This window comes from Mobula birostris, chromosome 6, assembly GCF_030028105.1.
Source record: "Mobula birostris isolate sMobBir1 chromosome 6, sMobBir1.hap1, whole genome shotgun sequence".
Taxonomy (NCBI): Eukaryota; Metazoa; Chordata; class Chondrichthyes; order Myliobatiformes; family Myliobatidae; genus Mobula; species Mobula birostris.
Window position 1 is genome coordinate 189,094,627 of NC_092375.1, and position 25,093 is coordinate 189,119,719.

A 25,093-nucleotide genomic window follows, 5' to 3' on the forward strand; every position below is an offset into this window, starting at 1 on the left:
TAAAGGCACTGGTAAAAATATCAATGCATTCTAAACACAAAATACTCTGCAGATGCTGGGGTCAAAGCAACACTCACAACACGCTGAAGGAACTCAGCAGGTTGGGCAGCATCCGTGGAAACGATCAGTCAACATTTCGGGCCGGAACCCTTCGTCAGGACTGCTTCCATAACGATCCGTCCTCTGCTCTAAAATGAGTCCTGATGAAAGGTTCCGGCCCGAAACGTTGACTGATCATTTCCACAGATGCTGCCGGAACTGCTGAGCTCCTCCAGCGTGTTGTGAGTGTTCCAGTGCATTCTGCTACATCTGCTACCTTATATTCAGACTATGTTGGACTGGCCATATCATTTTCTTTTATGCACACATTATCCATCAAAACAGGGAGGAATGTTCAAATTCCCACAGCCCCCAGTGACTCTATGACTTCAGTCTCGGAGGCCAATGTGAGAACATCCTTCAGGAGGGTGAACCCACGGAAAGCATCCAGCCCAGATGGTGTACCCAGCTGAATAATAAAGACCTGTACTGACTGTGGAAGAAAATTAAACCTGAGAATTAAGAGTTAACAGAATCATGAGGATAGCAGGGTAGGATAAGAAGCAAATGGGGTCTGTCTGTCTATTCCTACTAATTAGTAATAAGTCCTGTTAGAAATGAAGATCTGAAAACATACAGATGTAGTAAGTCTTGTTAGTAATGAAGAACTGATAATCATGGATGTTATGTGTTAGGAGGAACCCTTAGCCCTTCAGAACTACATTGACTGATGGCTTGGTTTCTTATAATTAATTGGGAGGTTCCTTTAGCCTTCAAGACTACAGGACTGACAGCTTGGTTTCCTCTAATTAATGGGGAAATGACTATGTATATAAGGATCCTATGTCTAATTTTGTGTAAGGTATGGAAGCGTCCTGAACTTTATCATTAAGGTCTAAGCAGGAGCTCTTGACGTCTGAAAACTCTGAACTACATGTATTTTAAGGTATAAAAGACCATGCTTGTGCTTGCTCTAGCAGAGTCTCTTAATGACCTCTCTGTGGTCACGTAACAAGGTAATTAAGCTGAAAACCGGGGTCTGTGTCTTGGTTTAAGTAAATTTCTCTGGCACTGATCAACTGGCTGGGGTGTTCACTAATATCTTTAGCCTCTCACTTCAGCAGACTGAGGTACCCACCTGCTTCAAGCAGGCTTCAATTATACTGGTGCTGAAGAAGATCGTGGTAACCTGTCTCAATGACTGTTGTCCACTTACATCCACTGTAATGAAGTACTTTGAGAGGCTGGTGATGAAACATATCAACTCCTGCCTGAGAAGTGACATGGATTTGCTCCAGTTTGCCTACAGTCACAACAGGTCAACAGCAGATGCCATTTCATTGCTTTTCACTCAGCTCTGAAACATCCGGATGGTGAAGGTGCCAACATCAGGATGCTCTTCATTGACTACAGCTTGGCATTCAATGCAATCATGCCCTCAAGACCTTGACCTCAATACCTCTTCATGCAACTGGATCCTCAATATCCTCACTTGCAGATGCCAGTCAGTTTGGTTTGGCAAAAACATCTCCTCCACAATCTCCCTCAGAAAAGGTGCACCACAAGGCTATATGCATAGCCCCCTGCTCTACTCACTTTATGCTTAAGACTGTGAGGTTAAGTACAGCTCTAGTGCCATATTTAAGTTTGCAGAGGGCACCACCATCGTTGGTGGAAGCAAATGTGGTGACCAAAGAGCATATAGGAAGGGTATTGAAAATCTGGCTGGCTGGTTCCTCAACATCACTGAATGTCAGCAAGATGAAGGAACTGATTATTGACTTCAGGAGGAGGAAAGTGGAGGTCCAAGAGCCAGTTCTCATTTGGGGTCAGAGATGGAAAAGGGTCAGCAACTTTAAATTCCTTAATGTTATCACTTCAGAGGATCTGTCCTGGATCCAGCATGTAAGTGCCATTACGAAATAAGCATTGGACCTTTCACTTCCTTAGAACTTTGTGAAGATTCAGCATGACATCTAAAACTTTGACAAACTTCTATAGATGTGTGGTGGAAAGTATATCGACTCATTGCATCATGGCCTGATATGGAAGCACCAATGACCTTGAATGGAAGATCCTACAGAAAGCAGTGGATATAGTCCAGACCATCATGGGTGAAGCCCTCCCCATCATTGAGCACATCTACACAAAACGTTATCGCAGGAAAACAACATCCATCATCAGGGACCACCAACACCCAGGTCATGCTCCCTTCTCACTGCTGCCATCAGGAAGGTGCTACAGGAGCCTCAGGACACACACCACCAGGTTCAGATCAGTTCTTACCCCTCGGCCATCAGGCTTTTGAACTCCAGGGGAAAACCTGACTTGCCCTATCACTGAACTGTTCCCACAACCTCTGGACTCACTTTCAAGGACTCTTCATCTCATGCTCTTGATATTTACTGCTTATTTAATATCATTTTTCTTTCGTGCTTACACAGTTTGATCAAACACTGGTTGTTTGTCTGTTCTGCTGCGTGTGGTCTTTCATTGATTGTGTTGTGTGAATTGGATTTATTATGCATGCCCGCAAGATGAACACGGGATTCTATAGAGTGAGATATTTCTAATTTATTTTTGATAATAAATTTACTTTAGATTTTAAATATCCAGTTTGATAGCCAGGAATAGGACAGGACATTGCCGAAAAGCAAAACTGTTCTGTTATCATACAAAAACAGATCTTGAAAACAGAATAATATTTGGGAGCAAAATCATACTTCAGTTTTCACATTATGGACAAGACAAATAATGATAATGAATGCTATTATATTGAACTGACTTTCAGAAACTTAAATCTCAGAATGTACACAAAACTCAGATTCAGATTTTAGATTCCTGGAGTTCCCACCCTCATTCCTTACCTTGTTCAGCCACTCCACTCTTTCCACATCTGGAAAGTGAACCTGAAACAAGAGAGAAGTACATATAATTTCAGATGTATTCACATCCCTTACTTAACATATAACATGGGTTGGAATCACTGTTTCCTCAAAGCTGCACGGGTGCGTAGCTGCACAGTAACTGAAATGCTCTCATGCACATAGCCTTTGTTGCCATCAGCTAGAATTTTCTTTTATATAATATTAATATAAACTTGAAATTATGTTAATATAATTGTGAAATACCTTGTAAATATGTGTTAATGATTACAATCCATACATTTTCTAAATAATAAATGTACCACAAACTTTACTTTGAAACATTTTAGAGCTTCAATGTACTCACGTACATTGTTAATGTTTCAAGTGGCAACACAGTTACAAATTGTAAGAATAAACACAGAATGGACTTTGGTAGCTTATTGTAAATAAACTGCCAGCTCGCTGAACACTGACATCATTTAAAGTGCTGTACGGTTTTCAGGCTGTGTAATAAATAAATTCCTGCTCAGAGCAATGGTTGGGCTGTACAGTTGAAAAAAAAAATTAGAGGGAATATTGTTCTAAATATAGAAGTACCCAGAAACATTATCTTGTTATGTGAGAAATCAAAGTAAACTCAGTCTTTAAAACTATTACTGAACTACAACTGCAAACTATAAATATTCTCTCCAAGGAATTGTGGGGTTACTATTCCCCTTTATTAACATTTTAAACTAAAAATACATACAAAATAATGAAATTTTAGCTCCCAACTGACTTGCATGTTCCACAGTCCAAAACTGAGTACACAGTAAAATGTCTGGGGGATGAATGTTTTTCTCTTTGTGGTTTGCCATCTATATAAAACTGTTGATATGATTGGCTGTTTAGGTAGTAGTTAAAAATCGCAGTTATGTTTAGTGTTAATAGCTAATATTTAGAAAAACTTGAACATGATATTAATAGTAGTTATTCAGATAATTACATTAAGGTAACATTTAAAGTTAGAAGCTGTGATCCACTAGAATTACAAGTGCCTGGACAGAACAGTGGAAGATGATAAGGACAGCTGATGAGTTCTGGAGTTGACAAGATTAAGAGACTGAGTAAATGTATGTGTGATTACATGTCTATATGTTGTTGTGAATAGATAAATTATGTAATTGTAGAATCCCATATCTGTAAATATCTAACACTGCAATTCTATGCCTTGGAGTAGCTGATGGGTGCTACCATTTTAAGGGGAATCCATGACACATATGCCAAGGATACAAAGTGCATTTGTTATCAAAGTTAGTCATAGTCATACTTGATTGTAAAGTTTGATGGCCACAGGCAGGAATGACTTCCTACGATGCTCAGTGTTGCATCTCGGTGGAATGAGTCTCTGGCTGAATGTACTCCTGTGCCCAACCAGTACATTATGTAGTGGATGGGAGACATTGTCCAAGATGGCATGCAACTTGGACAGCATCCTCTTTTCAGACACCACCGTCAGAGAGTCCAGTTCCATCCCCACAACATCATCGGCCTTATGAATGAGTTTGCTGATTCTGTTGGTGTCTGCTACCCTCAGCCTGCTGCCCCAGCACACAACAACAAACATGATCGCACTGGCCACCACAGACTCGTAGAACATCCTCAGCATCGTCCGGCAGATGTTAAAGGACCTCAGTCTCCTCAGGAAATAGAGACAGCTCTGACCCTTCTTGTAGACAGCCTCGGTGTTCTTTGACCAGTCCAGTTTATTGTCAATTCGTATCCCCAAGTATCTGTAATCCTCCACCATGTCCATGCTGACCTCTAATTACGTGTTCTAAGTGCTCTTGAAGTGACATCTAGCAGCAACTAACTCCAAAATCAAAGTCTTGAGCCACAAACATCATCAGATCTTTTGTGGACAGCTTTGGATAGTTAACAGTAATCACTGTCATTTCACCAAAGATCACTCTGGACTCAAATTATAACCATGGTGATAAATGAATATCATCCTGCAATATTCTATTGTGTATGTTATCAAAAATTAAAGCAGCGAAGCCACCGGAACACTTGCATAACCGCAAAACTGAAGCCATGGGCACGGGTGGTGGACAGTCATATCAGCATCCTTGTAAATTTGATTAGATATGGCAACATGGCTTAAAACAAAAGTTAAGAGTATTTGAGGTGTAAGTGCGTTTACTTAAAAATAATTCTATGTTAGAACCTTTGATATTGATAATATTCTGCTACTTTTTGTCTTTGTTGTCGTAAAGTAGTAAATTCAAGGAGTGATGCCTCAAAAAGGCATCATTAAGGACCCCATCACCCAGAACAAGCCTCTTCTGATTGCTAGCATCAGGGAGGTGGTACAGGAGCTTGAAGAGATACACTTAACAATTTAAGAACAGCTTCTTCCCCTCTGCCATCTGATTTCTGAATAACCAATGAACCCATAAACACATTCTCACTACTTTTAAATTCTCTTTTTGCACTACTTTTTTAATTTAACTTTACATTTATTCAAATGATTCAAAGTACATTTATTATCAATGTATATATTATACAACTTTGAGATTTGTCTACTTACAGGCAGGTCACAAAGAAATCTGAAACAACCCAACTTAAAACAAAATTAACACCCAATGTGCAGAGAGAGAGGGGAAAAAAGCCCACAGATCATGCAAATGATAAAAACAAGCAGCTGCAACAGATTGCTACTTTATAAATTATGTATTGCAATGACATATGCCAGTGATACGAAACCTGATTCTGATTTTATAAAAAAAGGACTGGACTTGTTTCTCTGGAAAGTATAATATCCATACATGTCCTCACATGTAACTGTCTATGATGTTGTAAGTTTTGAATTATTTATACTTTCTCTAACCTTATGAAATGTAACTATTTGTAATGAATAGTTCCAAAAATGGCAATATGAAGGATGGAGTAAATATAAAAAGGGCTTTCTTATGAAAGTACAAAGGGGGTATTGAGGTCTTGACGCTTATTGAATAGCTTTGAGGGGATGATAATGTTGAATGCCGAGCTGTAGTTGGTAAACAGCATCCTGATGTAATAAGTGCAAAGCGAGTAAAGCAGGTGGCAAAGCACATAGCCTTGTGGTGCTCCTGTTCTGAGGGAGATTGCGGAGAAGATGTTTTTGCCAATCCGAACTGACTGGTATTTGCAAGTGAGGAAATCAATGATGCAGTTGCATAAGGTGGAATTGAGGCATATTAATTAGTTTTGAGGAGATTAGAGTATTGAATGCCAGGCTGTAGTCAATAAAGAGCATGCATGTATCTTTGCTCTCCAGATGTTCCAGGGTTGATCGAAGAGCCAATGAGATAGGATCTCATAAGATATAGGAGCAGAATTAGGCCACCTGGCCAGTCAAGTCTGCTCCACCATTTCATAATGACTGATTCAACTTTCCTTTCAAACCCAATCTCCTGCCTTCTCCCAGCATCCCCTCATGTCCTGACCTATCAAGAATCAATCTCTGCCTTAAATATACATAAAAACTTAAACTCCACCGCTGCCTGTGGCAGAGAATTCCACAGATTCACCACTCTCTGGCTAAAGGAACTCCTCCTCATCTCCATTCTCAAAGGACGCACCACTATTCTGAGGCTGTGTCCTCTGGTCTTAGATCCTCCCATCATAGGAAATATCCTCTCCACATTCACTATCAAGGCCTTTCACACTATTCAATATGTTTCAATGAGGTCACCCCTCATTTTTCTGAACTCCAGTGAATATAGGCCCAGAGCCATCAAACGCCCTTCATATGACAAGCCATTCAATCCTAGAATAATTTTTGTGAACCTCATTTGAATTCTCTCCAGTTGCAGCATATCCTTTCTAAGATAAAGGGCCTAAAACTGCCATGAGGTGATATAACAGCTATACAAGACCTTGGTCAGACCCCACTTAAAGTACTATAAACAACAGGAATTCTGCAGATGTTGGGTCAGTTCTGGTCCCCTCACTACAGGAAGGATGTGGATACTATAGAAAGAGTGCAGCGGAGATTTAGAAGGATATTGCCTGGATTGGAGAGCATGCCTTTTGAGAAAAGGTTGAGTGAACTTGGTCTTTTCTCCTTGGAGCAACGGAGGATGAGAGGTGACCTGACAGAAGATGATGAGGGGCGTTGATTGTGTGGATAGCCAGCGGCTTTTTCCGCAGGGCTGAAATGGTTAACATGAGAGGACACAGTTTTAAGGTGCTTGGAAGTAGATACAGAGGGAATGCCAGGAGTAAGTTTTCTTTCCCACACGGAGTGGTGAGTGCGTGGAATACACTGCCAGCCAAGATGGCAGAGCAGATACAATAGGGTTTTTTGAGAGACTCTTAGATAGGTACATGGAGCTGAGAAAATTAGAGGACTATGCGCTGGGGAAACTCTAGGCAGTTTCTAAAGTTAGTTACATGGTTGGCACAACACTGTGGGCCAAAGAACCTGTAATGTGCTGTAGATTTCTATGTTCTGTGTAAAACTGCTCATAATACTCCAAGTGAGGCCTCACCAGTACTTTATAAAATCTCTATGTTTCATCCTTGCTTTTATATTCTAGTCCTCTTGAAATGAATGCTAACATTGCATTTACCTTCCTCATCACAGACGCAACCTGTAATTAACCTTTAGGGAATCCTGCACAAGGACTCCTAAGTTCCCTTGTGCCTCAGTTTTTTTTGTATTTTCTCTCTAATTAGAAAATAGTCAACTCTTTCATTTCTTCTACTAAGTGCATAACCATACTCTTCCTGGCAATGTATTCTATCTGCCACTTCTTTGCCCATTCTCCTAATCTGTTTATGTCCTTCTGCAGCCTCTCTACTTCCTCAAAACTACCTCCCCTCCATCTGGGTCCTTTGTGGTTTGTCATCTATAGCAATGATCTGGATGATAATATGGTAAACTGGATCAGCAAATCTGCGGATGACACCAAGATTAGGGGTGTAGTGGACAGTGAGGAAGACTATCATGGCTTGCAGAGGGATCTGCATCAGCTGGCAAAATGGGCTGAAAAATGACAGATGGAATTCAATGCAGGTAAATGAGAGGTTTTGCATTTCAGTAGGACCAAACAGGGTAGGTCTTACATAGTGAAGGGTAGGAGACTGAGGAGTGTGGTAGAACAAAGGGATCTGGCAATAGGTCCATAATTCATTATAAGTGGCATCATAGGTAGATGGGGTCATAAAGAAAGCTTTTAGATCATTGGCCTTCAGAAATCAATATACTGAGCCCAGGAGATGAGATGCTATGTTAAAATTGTATAAAATGTTGATGAGGCCTAATTTGGAGTTATAAGGAAAGACAGAATAGGTTAGGATTTTATTCCTTAGAATGTAGAATATTGAGAGGAGATCTGATAGAAGTATACAAAATTATGAGGGATATAGATAGGGTAAATGCAAGCAGGCTTTTCCCACTGAGATTGGGCGGGGGGGGGGGGCGGAACTACAACCAGAGGTCATGGGTCAAGGGTGAAAGTTGAGAAATTTAAAGGGGAACACAAGGGGAAACTTCTTCACTCAGAAGGTCATGAGAGTGTGGAAGGAGCTGCCAGCACAAGTGGTGCATACGAGCTTGATCTCAGTGTTTAAGAAAAGTTTGGACAGGCACATGGAGAGTAGGGGTGTGGAGGGTTATAGTTCTGGTGCAGGGTGATGGGAGTAGGCAGAATAAATAGCTTCGGCACATACTAGATGGGCCAAAAGGCATGTTTCTGTGCTGTGCTTCTCTATGATTTATGACTCCAGTTCCTTGCTCCGTGCAAGGAATTCTGCATTTTGAAAAAAAAAGATTACCATGTAAACACACATAACTTCAGCTGTAACTCATTCAAAATAAGTGGACTTGTTTACATATAGTATCATGACAAAGTCCAAATAAGACTGAATAACTCAGTAACTTTTCCCCCGTAGCACAAGCCAGCATTCTTATGCAGGCATCCCTGGTTGACCAACAGATCCCAGTTTTACTGATACGTGTAGCAGTTACTTAAACAAACCAAAATCACTGATAGAATAAGCATGGTAATCTTGTAATGTGCGTTGTTCAATCCAGTAGTGAAGTTCCAAAGTTGGAGAATACGTTTGATCTTTAATTTGAAAACTAGCAAAATGAATAATCTTGAAAAGATAAAAACTGATTAAACTAAAACTAACAATATAACTAAATAACGAATCTTAACAAATTAAGTGTACTTAAGCCAAGTGTTCTTAAGTGTATTCAAGAATATTCAAACATAGTTAAGTTTAAGTGTAATTAAGCGGTCAACAAAAAAAGATTCCACACCCAGCCCACTCCCTCAGTCCTACCGAAACTTTACTGACCCCAGAGATAAAGCACGGATACGAAACTACTATTTGCTTCTACCACACCCCAACCCATGTGACGAACTACCATAATAAACATAATAATTGTGCAACACAGAAAACAAGAGAGAGAGAGAGAGAACAGGTACATGCCCCCTACAGATACCCTCATGGTGATTGGAAAATACACAAAAACATCACTCAGTATGTTTATCAATCCTCCACAGTTTTGTAACAAATGTCACCAAAACACAAGACTAATAAGAAAGAACAATTATCAAAAGTGGAGAGCAAGGAAACTAATTCTGCCATTCATAGGAATGACCGCGAGTATGTATGCCAGATCGTTGAATTTAAGTTTGTCCAGATGAAGGGGGTTTCCATTAATCAGAAGTTCTTAATCTGGGTTGGCCTGTATACGGTAAAACTTTATTAATCTAGGTCTGCCTGACTCATTCACTAGTATACCAGTTGTTCATACTCATGGGATTGCCTGTCTACTACTGGGTGTCAGTGGCAAATGCTGGAGCTGAAACTCGCAACATCAGGGTTGAGGAACTTGGGTCAGTCAGTGGCCAGAATTGGAATATGGACATGAAACACAGAGTCTAAAATTCATTGTCTCAGTTTGTGTTTTTCCTTTAACCTGTACACTGGAAAATTTACCATATTTCTGTTCAGCATGTTAAAAAGCAAAATAAAAAAAGCACATTGGAGAAATATAAATAATATCAAATAGTATAGAATATCTGAACAGTATAAGAGGAATTTCTTTAGTAAGATGGCAAATAGTGAAATTCTTACCCCTCAAAATTCAATGTACATTTATTATCAAAGTACATATATGTCACCATATACAACCCCGAGATTCATTTTCTTGCAGGCATATTCAATAAAGCTATAGAATAATAACATAACAGAATTGATGAAAGACCGCTCAACTTGGGTGTTCAACCAGTGTGTTAAAAGACAACAAACTGTGCAAAGAAAAAAAAAGTAAAAAAAAAGCAATAAATATTCAGAACATGAGATGCAGAGCCCTTGAAAGTGAGTCCATAGGTTATGGGAACAGTTCAGTGATGGGGAAGATGAAGTTGAGTGAAGTTAATTCCTCTGGTTCAAAAGACTGATGGTTCAGGGGTAATAATTGTTCCTGAACCTGCTGGTGAGAGTTCTGAAGCTCCTGTAGCTGTCTCCCTATGGCAGCAGCGAGTACAGAGTGCGTCTGGGTGCTGGGGGTCCCTGATGATTAGTGCTGGTTTCCTACAACAATGCTCCACATAGATGTGCTCAATGGTGGGGAGGGCTTTACCTGTGACGGACTGGGCCATATCCACCACCTTTGTAGGATTTTTTGTTCAAGGGCATTGATGTTTCCATTCTCCTGTGAAGAAGGTCGCTGATTGTTTTCACAACGAAAAGATAAATTTCTAAATATTAGGAGAACAAAGAACATTGGGAAAGGGCAGTACAATAGTGTTGACTGAAAGATTGGCCTCAGTCAGTTTAAAGGGTAGAGCAGAACAACATCCCCTCTTTTTTTTTCCCAGCTGCGCAGACCAACTGTTGCTCTGGGCAGGATTTTTTCCCCCTCATGGTCTGAAAACTATGCGGCACTTTAAATGATTTTTTTGTAATATTCATACTACTAATATTTCAAATGAACACTTAAAGACACGTACTTTTGATTTTATATTTATTTATTGAAGGCTAAAGTTGCATAGAGCACAACAAAGAAAAATCCTTCACACTTGATAAACTTTTTCTAGCTGCGTCCAATTCTAGCTGTACGGCAATAAAGGCTACCTGCTCGGCAGCATTTCAGTTACCACACAGACGCGCACTTAGAGGGAACAGTGGAGCCGACACAGTGGGCCATATGGCTACTCCGGTCCTTATGTTTACTAATAAGCAGAACCTGAGATATGGGGGTAAGCCCAGTTACTGGCACTGCCAGCACAAGATGCACCTACAGTTAGGCATGTTACTTCTCCCCAGCAGCCCAAAAATACTAGTCTGGCCAACTAAGAAAAGGCCACATTTAGAGCTCTGGAATGGGCAGCAGCTGAAGTGAGAGAGAATGAGAGCAGGATAAAGAACTGGAAGGGAAAGAAAGGGTTATGGTTTCAAGAATGTGAAGAGGGAAAAAAAGCAAACCAGAAGATGACCCTTTCACCCTCTCCTTTTATGGGCTCATTTTTCTTGCTGTTAGTAACGTTCACAACAGTCATCTACTGACCACCGATCGATGTACAATGGGAAGCACTGACACTGGAATTCTGATGGCTTGCATCATGGCTTAATATGGAAACTTCAATGCTTGGGAATATAAGAGGTGAGAGGGTGATGCTCTCAGCCAGCTACATCACAGATACTGTTCATCCCATGAAGGGTCTTGGCCCAAAACCTCGACTGTACCTCTTCCTAGAGATGCTGCCTGGCCTGCTGCGTTCACCAGCAACTTTTATGTGTGTTGCTTGAACTATATTTCTTATTTTTCCTCTGAACTTGCACAAATGTTACGTTTTAGTTTATTTTGTGCAAGTTAGCATAAATGTTACATAAATCATGTTGTAAAGTTTGTAATGCACAGCACTGCTGCAAAAAGCTAGTTTTCAGGCATACAGTATATTAGGCCCAGGATATAAATACCATACTCTGAGGAACACACTTGATCTCGAGCCAGAAGAGTGGGTCAGTTACTGGGATCCTTTACCTCCTATCTCCTGACAGACTGTCTACAAATCATGGTTACATTGGGGTACACTTGCTTGACTGAATACAGTTCCAAAACACTCAACTATCAGCTTGGACAAAACTTGACTGATGCTCCACGTGCCACCTCACTGGCCCCACACGGGCAAAATCAGGCCAGCACCATGTAACATCATGCTGAGGTTTCTTAAACCATCTCAAACAAACATTTGTCCCAACTCTGGGGAGAAAAGAAATTCACACCAGCAGTGTACAACTTCTACAAGTGCCAGCACACTTAGATTTCAAAAACAGCATCAAATTCTGCAAATTGCCCTACCCGGGAAGTAAGAGTGGCCGGCAGATGGGAACACCTCCAAAATATCCTCAATTGACTATAGCACTGTTCCATTAAAATCATGGGATTTCCAAGCTCATACTTTACAATACAATTTTCAACAGTTCAAGATGGCAGCTTCATCTCCACCACCACCCAAAGGTTAATTGAGATACATCACAATGCTGGCTTTGTCAGAGGCCAAACTTATTGACTTTTCAATTAAATGGTAAACATCCTTGTTAATTGACTGAAATAAATTATTTTATTCTTGGAGATTCCTATTTCATTCACCCAGCCGCTCATTGTTAATTGGTAACTCAATACTTCCAGCATTCAACTGATATTTGATGCCAAAACTGCCACTGTTTGGCAGAAACTAGGTTGTACAGCATATTCATTGACCTTCGCTGTAAAGAAAGTTCTTGGGGAAATGAGAAATGCATTAGAATGAAGGTTGGATGTAAACAGGCGCACCGTGTTTTTCTGCTTTTGGTTTCAGATATTCAATACTTGTAGGTATTTGTTTTGTTACTTTTATTTACTGTGCCTGTTAAATTAAATGTTTATTTCTCATATCTTTTAATATTTTATTAGAAGGAAAAATGAAAACAATAAAATTCATTTGTTAAAACCAGTGAGGTTTTATGGAGGAAGATTAATTGAATCTACGTTGTACAATAGGGTGTATTTATTTTACATCCATAGTAATAAATCATTTAAAGATTTACCTATAGATTGAACTTACCTTAATGATCATTGATTATTTATATTTATTGATAAAAGAGCTGATGGCCTGGATAATGAAAAGATTGCTTTTATAGTGTGTTGTTAATTATAATGTCTTGTCCATTAAACACTGATTCAGCTCATTTGAGGTACAAAGCAATAAGTTAGAACTTAAGAACATAAGAAATAGGAGCAGGAGTAGGCCATCCAGCCCATCGAGACTCCCCGCCATTCAATAAGATCATGGCTGATCTGTCCATAAACTCGGTTCTATCTACCTGCCTTTTCCCCACAACCCTTAATTCCCTTACTCTTACTATGCAATGCCTTCTTCTTAATGACCTCTAAGTTAATGCCCTCTTCTCAATTCTACCACCAGGAAGGGGTTACAGAAGCCTGAAGGCACACACTCAACATTCAGGAACAGCTTATTCCCCACCACCATCAGATTTCCAAATGGACAATGAACCTATGAACACTATCTCACTCCTTTCTTAGTTCTATTAAGGCCATAAGGTATAGGAGCAGAATTTGGCCATTCAGGCCATCGAGTCTGCTCTGCCATTCCATCATGGCTGATCCCGGATCCCACTCCACCCCATACACCTACCTTCTCGCCATATCCTCTGATGCCCTGACTGATCAGCAAGTGATCAACTTCCATCTTAAATATACGCACAGACATGGCCTCCACCACAGTCTGGGGCAGAGCATTCCACAGATTCACTACTCTCTGACTAAAAAACAAAAGAATCCTCCAACCTTAGATAAGGGTTGCCCCTCAATTTTGAGGCTGTACCCTCCAGTTCTGGATACCCCCACCATAGGAAACGTCCTCTTCACATCCACCTTATCTAGTCCTTCCAACGTTCAGTAGCTTGCAATGAGATCCTTGGCATTCTTCTAAATTCCAGTGAGTACAGGCCCAAAGCTGCCAAATGCTCCCCATATGTTAACTCCTTCTTTCCTGACTTCATCTTCATGAACCTCCTCTGGACTCTCCCCAATGACAACACATCTTTCCTGAGATATGGGCCTAAACTGTTGACAATATTCCAAGTGCGGCCTGACTAGTGTCTTATAAAGCCTCAGCATTAACTCCTTGCTTTTATATTCTATTCCCCTTGAAATAAATGCCAACATTGCATTCACTTTCTTTACCACAGACTCAGCTTGTAAATTAACCTTTTGGGAGTCTTGCACGAGGACTCCCAAGTCCCTCTGCACCTCTGATGTTTGAACCTTCTCCCCACTTAGATAATAGTCTGCACAATTGTTCCTTTTACCAAAATGCATCATCATACATTTCCCAACACTGTATTCCATCTGCCACTTTTTTGCCCATTCTTCCAATCTGTCTGCCCTGCTGCAATCGCATTGCTTCCTCAGCACTACCTGCCTCTCCACCTATCTTTGTATCCTGGCAAACTTTGCCACAAAGCCATCAATTCCATTATCTAAATTATTGGCAAACAATGTGAGAAGCAGCTGTCCCAATATTGACCCGAGGAACAGCACTAGTTACCAGACTACAGGTTTGCAATACTTATTTAATTTAACTACTTAAATCTGATTCTGACGAATTGCCTGCTACTTTTGTTCTTTAAAATATCTCTTGGTGGACATTATGAAATCTGACTGGACAGTTTTGGAAAGCACTGCAAGTTGCATAAATGCCTTCCAAGTGGAAAGTGTGACAGAATGTTTTCTCTAGAATTTTAGCTGGTAAAATATTTGCTCCATGGATGTGTCAGTAGAGATACTTACTAAAACAAAATTGTCAGCATACCTAGTGGAAATTGTGCTAAGGCCAGGGTTAAAGACAACATCTCTATGAGGATGACTGTGAGGATAGGTAGTGTCCCTCAAGGGGTTGCCATTGAGGGATCAGAAGTGGAAAGAGTGAGCAGTTTCAAGTTCCTGGGGGTCAACATCTCTGCTGATCTATCCTGGGTCCAACATATTGATGCAGTTACAAAGGAGGCATGGCAGTGGCTATAATTCATTAGGTCTGTCACCAATGACACTTGTAACTTTGCACAAATGTACCACGAGGAACATTCTAACTAGCTGCATCACCGTCTGGTATGCTGCGGGGGGGGGGGGGGTGCATTACACAGGATCGAAAGAAACTGCAGTAAGTCGTAAACTCACAGCTCAATCACGCCTCCATAGCATCAAGGACATCGTCAAAGAGCGATGCTTCAAAAAAAAGATAGCCTCCATCATTAAGGACCCCCATCACCTAGGACATGCCCTCTTCTCATTTGTACCATCAGGAAGGAGGTACAGGAGCCTGAAGGCACACACTCAACAATACAGGAACACATTCTTCCCCACTGCCATCCGATTTCTGAATGGACACTGAACCCATCAACACTACCTCACTACTAACTTAACTATATATTTACCATAATTCACAGATTATATTATGTATTGCAATGTACTGTACATACGCCAGTGATATTAAAACTGGATTTACTTCCCCCCTTTCCAAATTCCTCTCTAATTACTGCAGGATTCCCCTCACAGCGATTCAGGAGAGACATGTAGACATGTTACCCGATGGAGCTCTTAGAGAAGGCATTTGTCCTCCTATCTACAGAATCCCTGTCACTACCCTCTTCATGCTTTTGCATCATTCCCTCCCCCCAGAAAAAGTCCTCTCACTTCCCACCAGGATACTTTCTTATGTACCATTTGCTACAGACATACTTCCTTTCCTCAACTTGTGATTTCCTCCGGCTCACCGTATCATTTTGGAAAAAGCTCTCCAAAACACTGGTCTTCAGCTCAGCGTCTAAGCCAGAGGTTTTAAATTGACAGGCTAGTGTTATCTGTGAATATTGTTCAGTAAATCCCACATAATACAATTCCAACACTCATTCTGAATTAGAATCATCAATAAAGTTAACAATGTTTAACAGCTAGATTACTCTTCACTCATGTATAGTCTGCTTTTGGTTGAGTCTTGTTTAAAGAGTGTATTTATTTGTATAAATAACTATATCAAATGGATTGTAATTTTGTTGATGGTGTCACACCTTGATGAAACCCAAAGTAGTCAAAATATCACGACAGTTCAGAATCAGAATCCAGTTTATTATCACCGGCATGTGACATATAACCATATAACAATTACAGCATGGAAACAGGCCATCTCGGCCCTTCTAGTCCATGCTGAACTCTCACTCTCACCTAGTCCCACTGACCTGTACTCAGCCCGTAACCTTCCATTCCTTTCTTGTCCATATATCTATCCAACTTAATTTTAAATGACAACATCAAACCTGCCTCAACCACTTCTGCTGGAAGCTCATTCCACACAGCTACCACTCTCTGAGTAAAGAAGTTCCCCCTCATGTTACCCCTAAACTTTTGCCCTTTAACTCTCAACTCATGTCCTCTTGTTTGAATCTCCCCCACTCTCAATGGAAAAAGCCTATCCACGTCAACTCTTTCTATCCCCCTGATAATTTTAAATACCTCTATCAAGTCCCCCCTCAACCTTCTACGCTCCAAAGAATAAAGACCTAACTTGTTTCACCTTTCTCTATAATTTAGGAGATGAAACCCAGGCAACATTTTAGTAAATCTCCTCTGTACTCTCTCAATTTTATTGACATCTTTCCTATAATTTGGTGACCAGAACAGTACACAATACTTCAAATCTGGCCTTCCCAATGCCTTGTACAATTTCAACATTGCATCCCAACTCCTATACTCAATGCTCTGATTTATAAAGGCCAGCATACCAAAAGCTTTCTTCACCACCCTATCCACCTTCACGGAACTATGTACCATTATTCCTAGATCCCTCTGCCCTACCATTTACCATGTATGTACTATTTTGATTAGTCCTACCAAAATGTAGCACCTCACATTTATCAGCATTAAACTCCATCTGCCATCTTTCAGCCCACTCTTCTAACTGGCCTAAATCTCTCTGCAAGCTTTGAAAACCTACTTCATTATCCACAACTCCACCTATCTTAGTATCATCTGCATACTTACTCATCCAATTTACCACCCCATCATCCAGATCATTAATGAATATGACAAACAACATTGGACCCAGTACAGATCCCTGAGGCACAACACTAGTCACCAGCCTCCAACCTGACAAACAGTTATCCACCACTACTCTCTGGCGTCTCCCATCCAGCCACTGCTGAATCCATTTTACTACTTCGATATTAATGCCTAACGATTGAACCTTCATAACTAACTTTCCATGTGGAACCTTGTCAAAGGCCTTACTGAAGTCCATATGGACAACATTCACCACTTTACCCTCAACTTTCCTAGTAACCTCATCAAAAATTCAATAAGATTCATCAAACATGACCTTCCCTGCACAAATCCATGTTGACTGTTCCTAATCAGACCCCGCCTATCCAGATAATTATATATACCATCTCTCAGAATACTTTCCATCAACTTACCCACCACTGACGTCGAACTCACAGGCTGATAATTGCCAGGTTTACTCTTAGAACCCTTTCTAAACAATGGGACCACATGAGCAATACGCCAATCCTCCGGCACCATCCCCGTTTCTAATTACATTTGAAATATTTCTGTCAGAGCCCCTGCTATTTCCACACTAACTTCCCTAAGGTCCGAGGGAATATCCTGTCCAGACCCGGAGACTAATCCACTTTTATATTCCTTAAAAGCGCCAGTACTTCCTCTTCCTTAATCGTCATACTTTCTATAATTACCCTTCTTGTTTCCCTCACCTTACACAATTCAATATCCTTCTAAGTGAATACTGAAGAAAAGAAATTGTTCAAAATCTCCTCCATCTCTTTTGGCTCCACACATAGCCATCCACTCTGATTCTCTAAGGGACCAATTTTATCCCTCAATATCCTTTTGCTATTAATATAACGGTAGAAGCCCTTGGGATTTGTTTTCACCTCATTTGCCAAAGCAGCCTCATATCTTCTTTTAGCTTTTCTAATTTCTTTCTTAAGATTCTTTCTACATTCTTTATATTCCTCGAGCACCTCATTTACTCCAAGCTGCCTATATTTATTGTAGATCCCTCTCTTTTTCTGAACCAAGTTTCCAATATCCCTTGAAAACCATGGCTCTCTCAAACTTCTAACCTTTCCTTTCAACCTAACAGGAACATAAAGATCCTGTACCTTCAAAATTTGGTAACTTAACAGCAGCAGTTCAATGCAATACATAATCGGAGAGAGAGGGGGGGAGAGAGGGGGGGAGAGAGGGGGGGAGAGAGGGGGGGAGAGAGGGGGGGAGAGAGGGGGGGAGAGAGGGGGGGAGAGAGGGGGGGAGAGAGGGGGGGAGAGAGGGGGGAGAGAGGGGGGGAGAGAGGGGGAAAATAAAATAAAACTTAATAAACAAGTAAATCAATTACATATATTGAACAGATTTTTAAAAATGTGCAAAAACAGAAATACTGTATGTTTAAAAAAAGCGAGGTAGTGTCCAAAGCTTCAATGTCCATTTAGGAATCGGATGGCAGGGAGGAAGAAGCTGTTCCTGAATCGCTGAGTGTGTGCCTTCAGGCTTCTGTATCTCCTACCTGATGGTGACAGTGAGAAAAGGGCATGCCCTGGATGCTGGAGGTCTTTAATAGTGGACACTGCCTATCTGAGACACCGCCTTCTAAACATGTCCTGGGTACTTTGTAGGCTTGTGCCCAAGATGGAGCTGACTAGAATTACAACCTTCTTTGGCTTCTTTTGGTCCTGTGCAGTAGCCCCTCCATACCAGACAGTGATGCAGCCTGTCAGAATGCTCTCCACGGTACAACTATAGAAGTTTTTGAGTGTATTTGTTGACATGCCAAATCTCTTCAAACTCCTAGTAAAGTATAGCTGCTGTCTTGCCTCCCTTATATGTTGGGACCAGGTTAGATCCTCAGAGATCCTGACACTGAGGAATAAATGATTTGGTCCTGGAAGATCTTATTGATCCATGTCAATGCAATCCAGCTTGTTCCACTCCCCAACTTCTGCTCATTCCCACCGGAAGGAACAATTTTTCAATCTCTACTCTAGTTACACCACTCACATTTTGAATATCTGCATCAGATCTTGCAATCTCCACTGTTTGAAGGAAAACAGCCCCATATAACTAAACTGGATGGAGAAACTGGGTTAGTAATCTCTATAATCAATTTGGTAATATTTTTCTTCATCCTCTTGAAGCTCTTCACAAAGTGGTTAGAAAAACACATGAGATGCTGAATTTTATAGAAATACGGATCATGGCATTCAATAAGCCCAGGCTACAAACTCCTGACTGATATAAAGTCCATACGCACAAAAGAACATCTGGAAGGCTGGCAGGATTAATTTACCAGCTATTGTGAGGCTATAGGCATTTTCTGCCAAAGGGGATATTGGTTTATGGCAGTATCAAAATGATTGAGTAAAAGTACTTGCTTAACTCTTGGCTGTCCTATGCTTTTATTTAAATATCCTGCCAGTCCGAGTGCTTCAAAGTACATGTATATACTATACAACCTTGAGATTCATCTCCTTACAGGCAGCCACAAAGCAAAAAACCCAAAAGAACCCATTAAAAAAAAAGACCAACAAACATCCAATGTGCAGAGAGGGAGAAAAAATGCATCATTCAAACAAATGTAAACAAATAGCATTTAGAACGAAAGCCAGTCCTCTGACATGAAGCCTTGAGATACAAATGACAAACGATTCTCAGGAATGGATCCCTGTTGTAACCTGGGAGATCCATAGATAGAGAGTACAAGAGCAAGGAAATATTTTATATAATAGCTGGCTTGGCTACCACTGGCGTGTTGTGCCCATCTCTGTCCACCACCTTTTTTAGCGTACCACTTTCAGCAAGTCACATACACACGGTCCTAGATCTCTTGTACAGCTTTTAAAAATGCAAAACTTTAGATTGCCTCTTCATTTTTCCTATCAAATTGTAACATTTGGCATTGCTCAGCATTAAGTTCCATCAGCCACCTATCCACCTATTCCCTGTCTATGGGGCATCTGTGTAGATCTCCATGAAATCTGTTACAATCCTCACGGTTCAGAATAACACCATCTTTTCAGTCTCGGCTACAGGTTTGTCTTGAATACCAAAGTCAAATCATTAATATTATGAAAAGCAGTGGTCCTGGTGTCAATCCCTTGAGACATCGACTTTGCACTTCTGAGTACAAAAAAAAAACATTTTCCAAATGATCTATTTCCTATTATTGACACTTTTATATTCATAGATGGTTTTGTGATCACAGACAAAGTTCTGGTATACAATCTATGTTGCTATAGCATCTTCCGTTCAACAGCATTCAGTTTCAACAGTGACCTAGCACCTCACCACATTAATTTGCTTAAAAACCCCATTGATTAGACAGACATCAATTGTACTTTTCTCAAATCAAATACACATCCTGGAAATTCAGTCCTGAAATTCACCACCACCTGAATCAAAGTAATAGTTCACCATCCTCATGGTGTTGCTGGCCAGTGGCGCGGTGGCACCTGCACCAGATTTCAAGGTGAGTGCTCCTGAGTTTGAGTTCGTTTGGCTCCTTGTACACTTACCATCTGTGCTGGGTTGAGCAATGAGCTTGCCAAGTTGCCAGCCAATGCGCCACAAGGTGCGGAAAGGAACAATTGTCCTCATTAAGTGCCATGCCACATGACATGGGTGATCATGGTCTTTCCATGACCATGATTGTTCTTGGCAAATCCTTCTACAGAAGTGGCTTGCCATTCCCTTCTTCTGGGCAGTGTCTTTGGAAGGTGGGTGAGCCCAGCCATTATCAATCCTCTTCAGAGATTGTCTGCCTAGCGTCAGTGGTTGCATAACCAGGATTTGTGATGTGCACAAGCTACTTGTACGACCATTCACCACCTGCTCCCATGGCTTCACATGACCCTGATCCGGGGGGGGGGGGGGCTACACCCTTCCTACGGGTGGCCTGCAGGCTAGCAGAGGGAAGGAGTGCCTTTGGTAGAGACATACCTCCACCCTGCCACACAAAAAGTAACAGTTACTCGGATTAATTGTGCAACTTTTCTTGCACAAGTATGCAACTTCTACTGTTTCCAGTCTTTAGATTAGATTAGATTATGAGGACACTCAGTCCTCGTTTATTGTCATTTAGTAATGCATGTATTAAGAAATGATACAATGTTCCTCCAGTATGATATCACAGAAACACAAGGCAGACCAAGACTAAAACTGACAAAAACCACATAATTATAACATATAGTTACAACAGTGCAAAGCAATACCGTAATTTGATGAAGAGTAGACCATGGGCACGGTTAAAAAAGTCTCAGTCCCGATAGTCCCATCATCTCACGCAGACAGTAGAAGAAAGAAAAACTCTCCCTGCCATGAACCTCCAGCACCGCAAACTTGCTGATGCAGCACCCTGGAAGCACCCGACCACAGCCCACTGAGTCCGTCCGAAAACTTCGAGCCTCTGACACCGAGCGCCAAGCAACATCTCTGCCGAGCGCTTTGACCCTGGCCCCGGCCGCCAAGCAACAGGCAAAGCTGAGGATTCGGGGCCTTCCCCTCCCGAGATTCTGGATCGCACAGTAGCAGTGGCAGCGAAACAGGCATTTCAGATTTTCCTCTGTGCTTCTCACGTTCGTCTCTATCAAATCAGGATTGTGCACGGCATCCTACTTGACAGATAACAGATACTCATTCTTGAGTGGCCACTGCACGCTGCATTGCACCACCATCTTCTCTTCTCTTTAGACAATACCCTTCCATCTACAGATGCTTGGAAGATTAGGACCAGCTTTTTTGTATCAGCCACCTGGGGTGAACTCCATCCATCTTGATCAACGTGATACAATACTCAATTAACCAGGTTTCATCTGGAGTTTCTGTCTTTGTAACATAATTATTAGCAATCCTCTGGGCCGTACGGTAGACAGAAGACTCTCAACCATGCAGGGTTATCATGTTTGGATTCTGCTGCTGTCTTAGAGGCTATAAAAGGGAATAAATCAAAAGCTTGTCCTGACATAGTTATTGAGATTCTCTTAGTTTTATTTAGAGTAGGGAAAATGGGTTGTGAAGTCAGATTTACATGGATACCTGGGCATGCTGGGGTGGAGGGAAATGAAATTGTGGATGGCATTGCAAAGTCTTCCTTACAGAGCAGGCAAGTAGAAATTAGAGTTCCCCGGCAGAGCAGAATTGAGAAGTAGGATTAAAAAAGGGCATAGAAAGAAGTGGCAGGAGGATTGGAAAATGAATTAAAGGGCAGGCATTATTTTTCTAGTTACCCACTAGTTAAAAAGGTCTCAGACTACTACTTTTTAAATCATAGAGATATAGTGAAATTAACAAGACTTAGATTGGGGCATTGTGGGCTAAACTATTATTTAAAGATAATAGGAAAACATCCTACTGGATTATGTGACTGTGGTAGTCCAGAGACAGTCCAGCATGTTTTGCTGAGCTGTAGTCGATACAAGATTGAAAGAAGCATGTTGTTCAAGAGGCTGTCTGACTTAAAAGTATTTCGTTTTTCTATTAAATCCTTGCTTGGCCACCAAGAGAACCACCATCTGATTATAGAATTTATTATTCAGTTTATACGTGCGAATGGTTTATATTGGAGAATTTGAGTTTCTTGAAATTCTATGATTAATTATATACCCTGCGGAGGGCAGAAATACGCCTAGATGCGTCTGAACTGGAAGAAGAGGAGGAGGAGGAGGAGAGGAAGAGGAAGAAGAAGAAGAACTCAGTTTAATGTTCTTATTCAAAAGCAATAATGGTCTTCACACTGATATGTCTTTAAAAAATAATTTAACTTGCCAGCATCTGCAGAATTCCTGTTGTTTGCGTCTTTAAATATATGGTCTTGTTTTAACGTGTTAATAAAGCACATAGGACTATATCACATTTTTAAAATATCTTGATACGCGTACTTCCAGGTCATTGCTTTATTTTGAAATCCTGTGTACTTTATAGATTTAAACACATTATTCTGAGAAGGAGTTCATAGGCTTCATCGGACCATGGCTTAAAAAGGTGAAGAGCCGCTGATTTAAAGGAAACAGCTGATGCTCAAAACATAGTTTTCTGTACAGTGATAAAAACAAGTGCAGATTTTGGTGACCGATTGCAGAACTGAAAGGGTAACTAACCCCATTCACCCGTCACCAAATCTCTGCCCCTCGCCAATTCTGATCCCTCCCCCCTCCATTGCTCGTGATGTCCGACAGAAGCACATCAGGCCCAATGTGGGTTCTTTTTGGCCTCTTAGACTTAAAATGTTGCATGTAAGAGTGTCTGATTGTTTCTCCCCTCCCCACCGCACAGTTGTGACACGCCTGTTTTAACTGTCGTTAACGACTGTTTTCTCTTTTAAGTGTGACAACCTTCATCTATTCCCTGTCACGTTCATCTTCTCATCCCAACTCCAAACACGCTCTTTTCCTCGCATTTCCCCTGAAAGGTGGACTCCGCTTCTCTCCGAGCAGGTGCACCTTAACCCGCAGTGTTTACAGTATTCTCTATTCTCGTACCAACTAAATCATGATGTACACACAGAGGGAGAGTCTATTTCGTAATCAACGAAACGCAACCCTCTCAAGTTTCAAATTACTTGTTGGAGAACTCCCGGATACAGGGAAGAAACTTATGTTGTCACCTGATGCTCCAACAACAACCATGCAAAATACAACGTTCATAAAACTCAACGGAGGCGTCTAATTTCTCTTCAGGTCGATTAAGTGGTTCACCTTTTATTAAAGATATGCAATTCAGTTTCCTAAAACAGTACAGGTTCACTAAACGCGTCTCAAACTATTTTAAATAGATTTCATTTTAGTTATGTACTGTACTATTACACGGTACGTACCCACGGAGGAAGATCTTGTTTAATTTCATTGGAAATCGCGACTTTTTCATCGTCCAGCATTTGAAATGCTGCCTGCAGACGTGCACATTTCCAGCTTCTGTTTCTCTTCCACCAGATCCACAGCAGGACCCCGAACACGAACCAGGTGAGACTCAGTCCAAAGTAGCCCGACAGGTAGATAGGGAACAGGTAGATAAACGCCTTGGCAAAGTTGGACAGTAGGTCCATCAGTCCCGGGGCCGGACCATTGTCCGCGCTCTCGTCCTCCAGCTCCGAAGACGCCGAAGTTCTCCGCTCCGGTGACCAGATACTCCCCTTCGCTCGGGCCGTGCGTAATTCAGCCGCCGAACCTCTCATGTCGCTGGCCGGCTCTGAGCAAACACTGTCTCCACAGCAGGTCTCCACCGAGTGCACCTTCCACCGCCTGGGATCAAACCAGCAGGCAGTTCAGCATTTCCAGCCAATCCTCAGTGGTTTGGAGTCCCTCACCTCTTCCCAACCGGTCCTTCCTGCTCCGAGAACATTCCGACTGGAATTGCGATTAGAACACTCCCTCTCCCTCCACCCTTTCATCACCGAGCAGGGAGCGAACCTCCGCCTACAGCTGTACAATGACAAGGGGCGGCTCTTGATAACTGGCTCGGTAACTTCTCCAAAGCGTACAGCCTTTGCGGAAAACCCGATTTCGTATCTGTTCCCACTCGGTGGCAGCTCAAAGCAAATGCACCTCATTTTAAGTCAAAATAATAGTGTTTTCCGTACCAGTACCGGTTTAGACCGGCAGTCAAGTCCCTCCGATTCAGCAAATCCACAACAGGTTAATTCCTGTAAGCGAGCCCGAAATTTGTCAGCTGGTAAAGGTGTAGAAATTTAGTTCAGAAGAAAAAATAGGATGTTTGACTGAGTTGTGGGCGTCTGCATAAACCTCCCATTCAAATAATCTGTCTGGAGAGATTAACCATTTTAGTTTCTGCTTATTGAAAATGAAAGCACGCTGTTGGTTGTCAACATCTTGGTCTTCAAGCGCCACTTAATGGAGGACTAAAATGTTCAGGTCACGTGTGTTTGCCGTGGTTGAACGTTGTGAGTGGTGTCCCAGAGAGCCTGCATTTTAGAGAAGGACGTTCAATGAGATGCTGTGGACGGGGTAAGTTTTTTTCACAGAGTTGTGTGTCTCTCGACTGCACTGGCAGCGGGGTGACGGGACCGTTAATGAGGTTCTTAAATACACACGAGAATGTGGTTAGGAACAAATATATA

The 25,093-nt window shown here is 41.4% G+C and overlaps 1 protein-coding gene across 3 annotated transcripts in view; it reads right to left on the reverse strand.

Annotated features, from left to right (window-relative positions):
- Nucleotides 1–24,862, reverse strand: part of LOC140199660 (extended synaptotagmin-3-like) — a 117,891-nt gene extending 93,029 nt beyond the window's left edge. Inside the window, exons 1-2 of one of the 3 annotated variants that reach the window (XM_072262109.1) lie at nucleotides 23,834–24,860; nucleotides 2,907–2,948 (exon numbers count right to left, since the gene is read on the reverse strand). In XM_072262109.1, the coding sequence (XP_072118210.1) occupies nucleotides 2,907–2,948; nucleotides 23,834–24,190 (399 nt within the window). In that variant the 5' untranslated portion in view covers nucleotides 24,191–24,860. Of the gene's footprint in view, nucleotides 1–2,906; nucleotides 2,949–23,833 lie in introns of all 3 variants that reach the window. The other 2 variants (XM_072262110.1, XM_072262111.1) reach the window with 2 other exon arrangements.
- Between the last annotated feature and the right edge of the window lie 231 nt (nucleotides 24,863–25,093).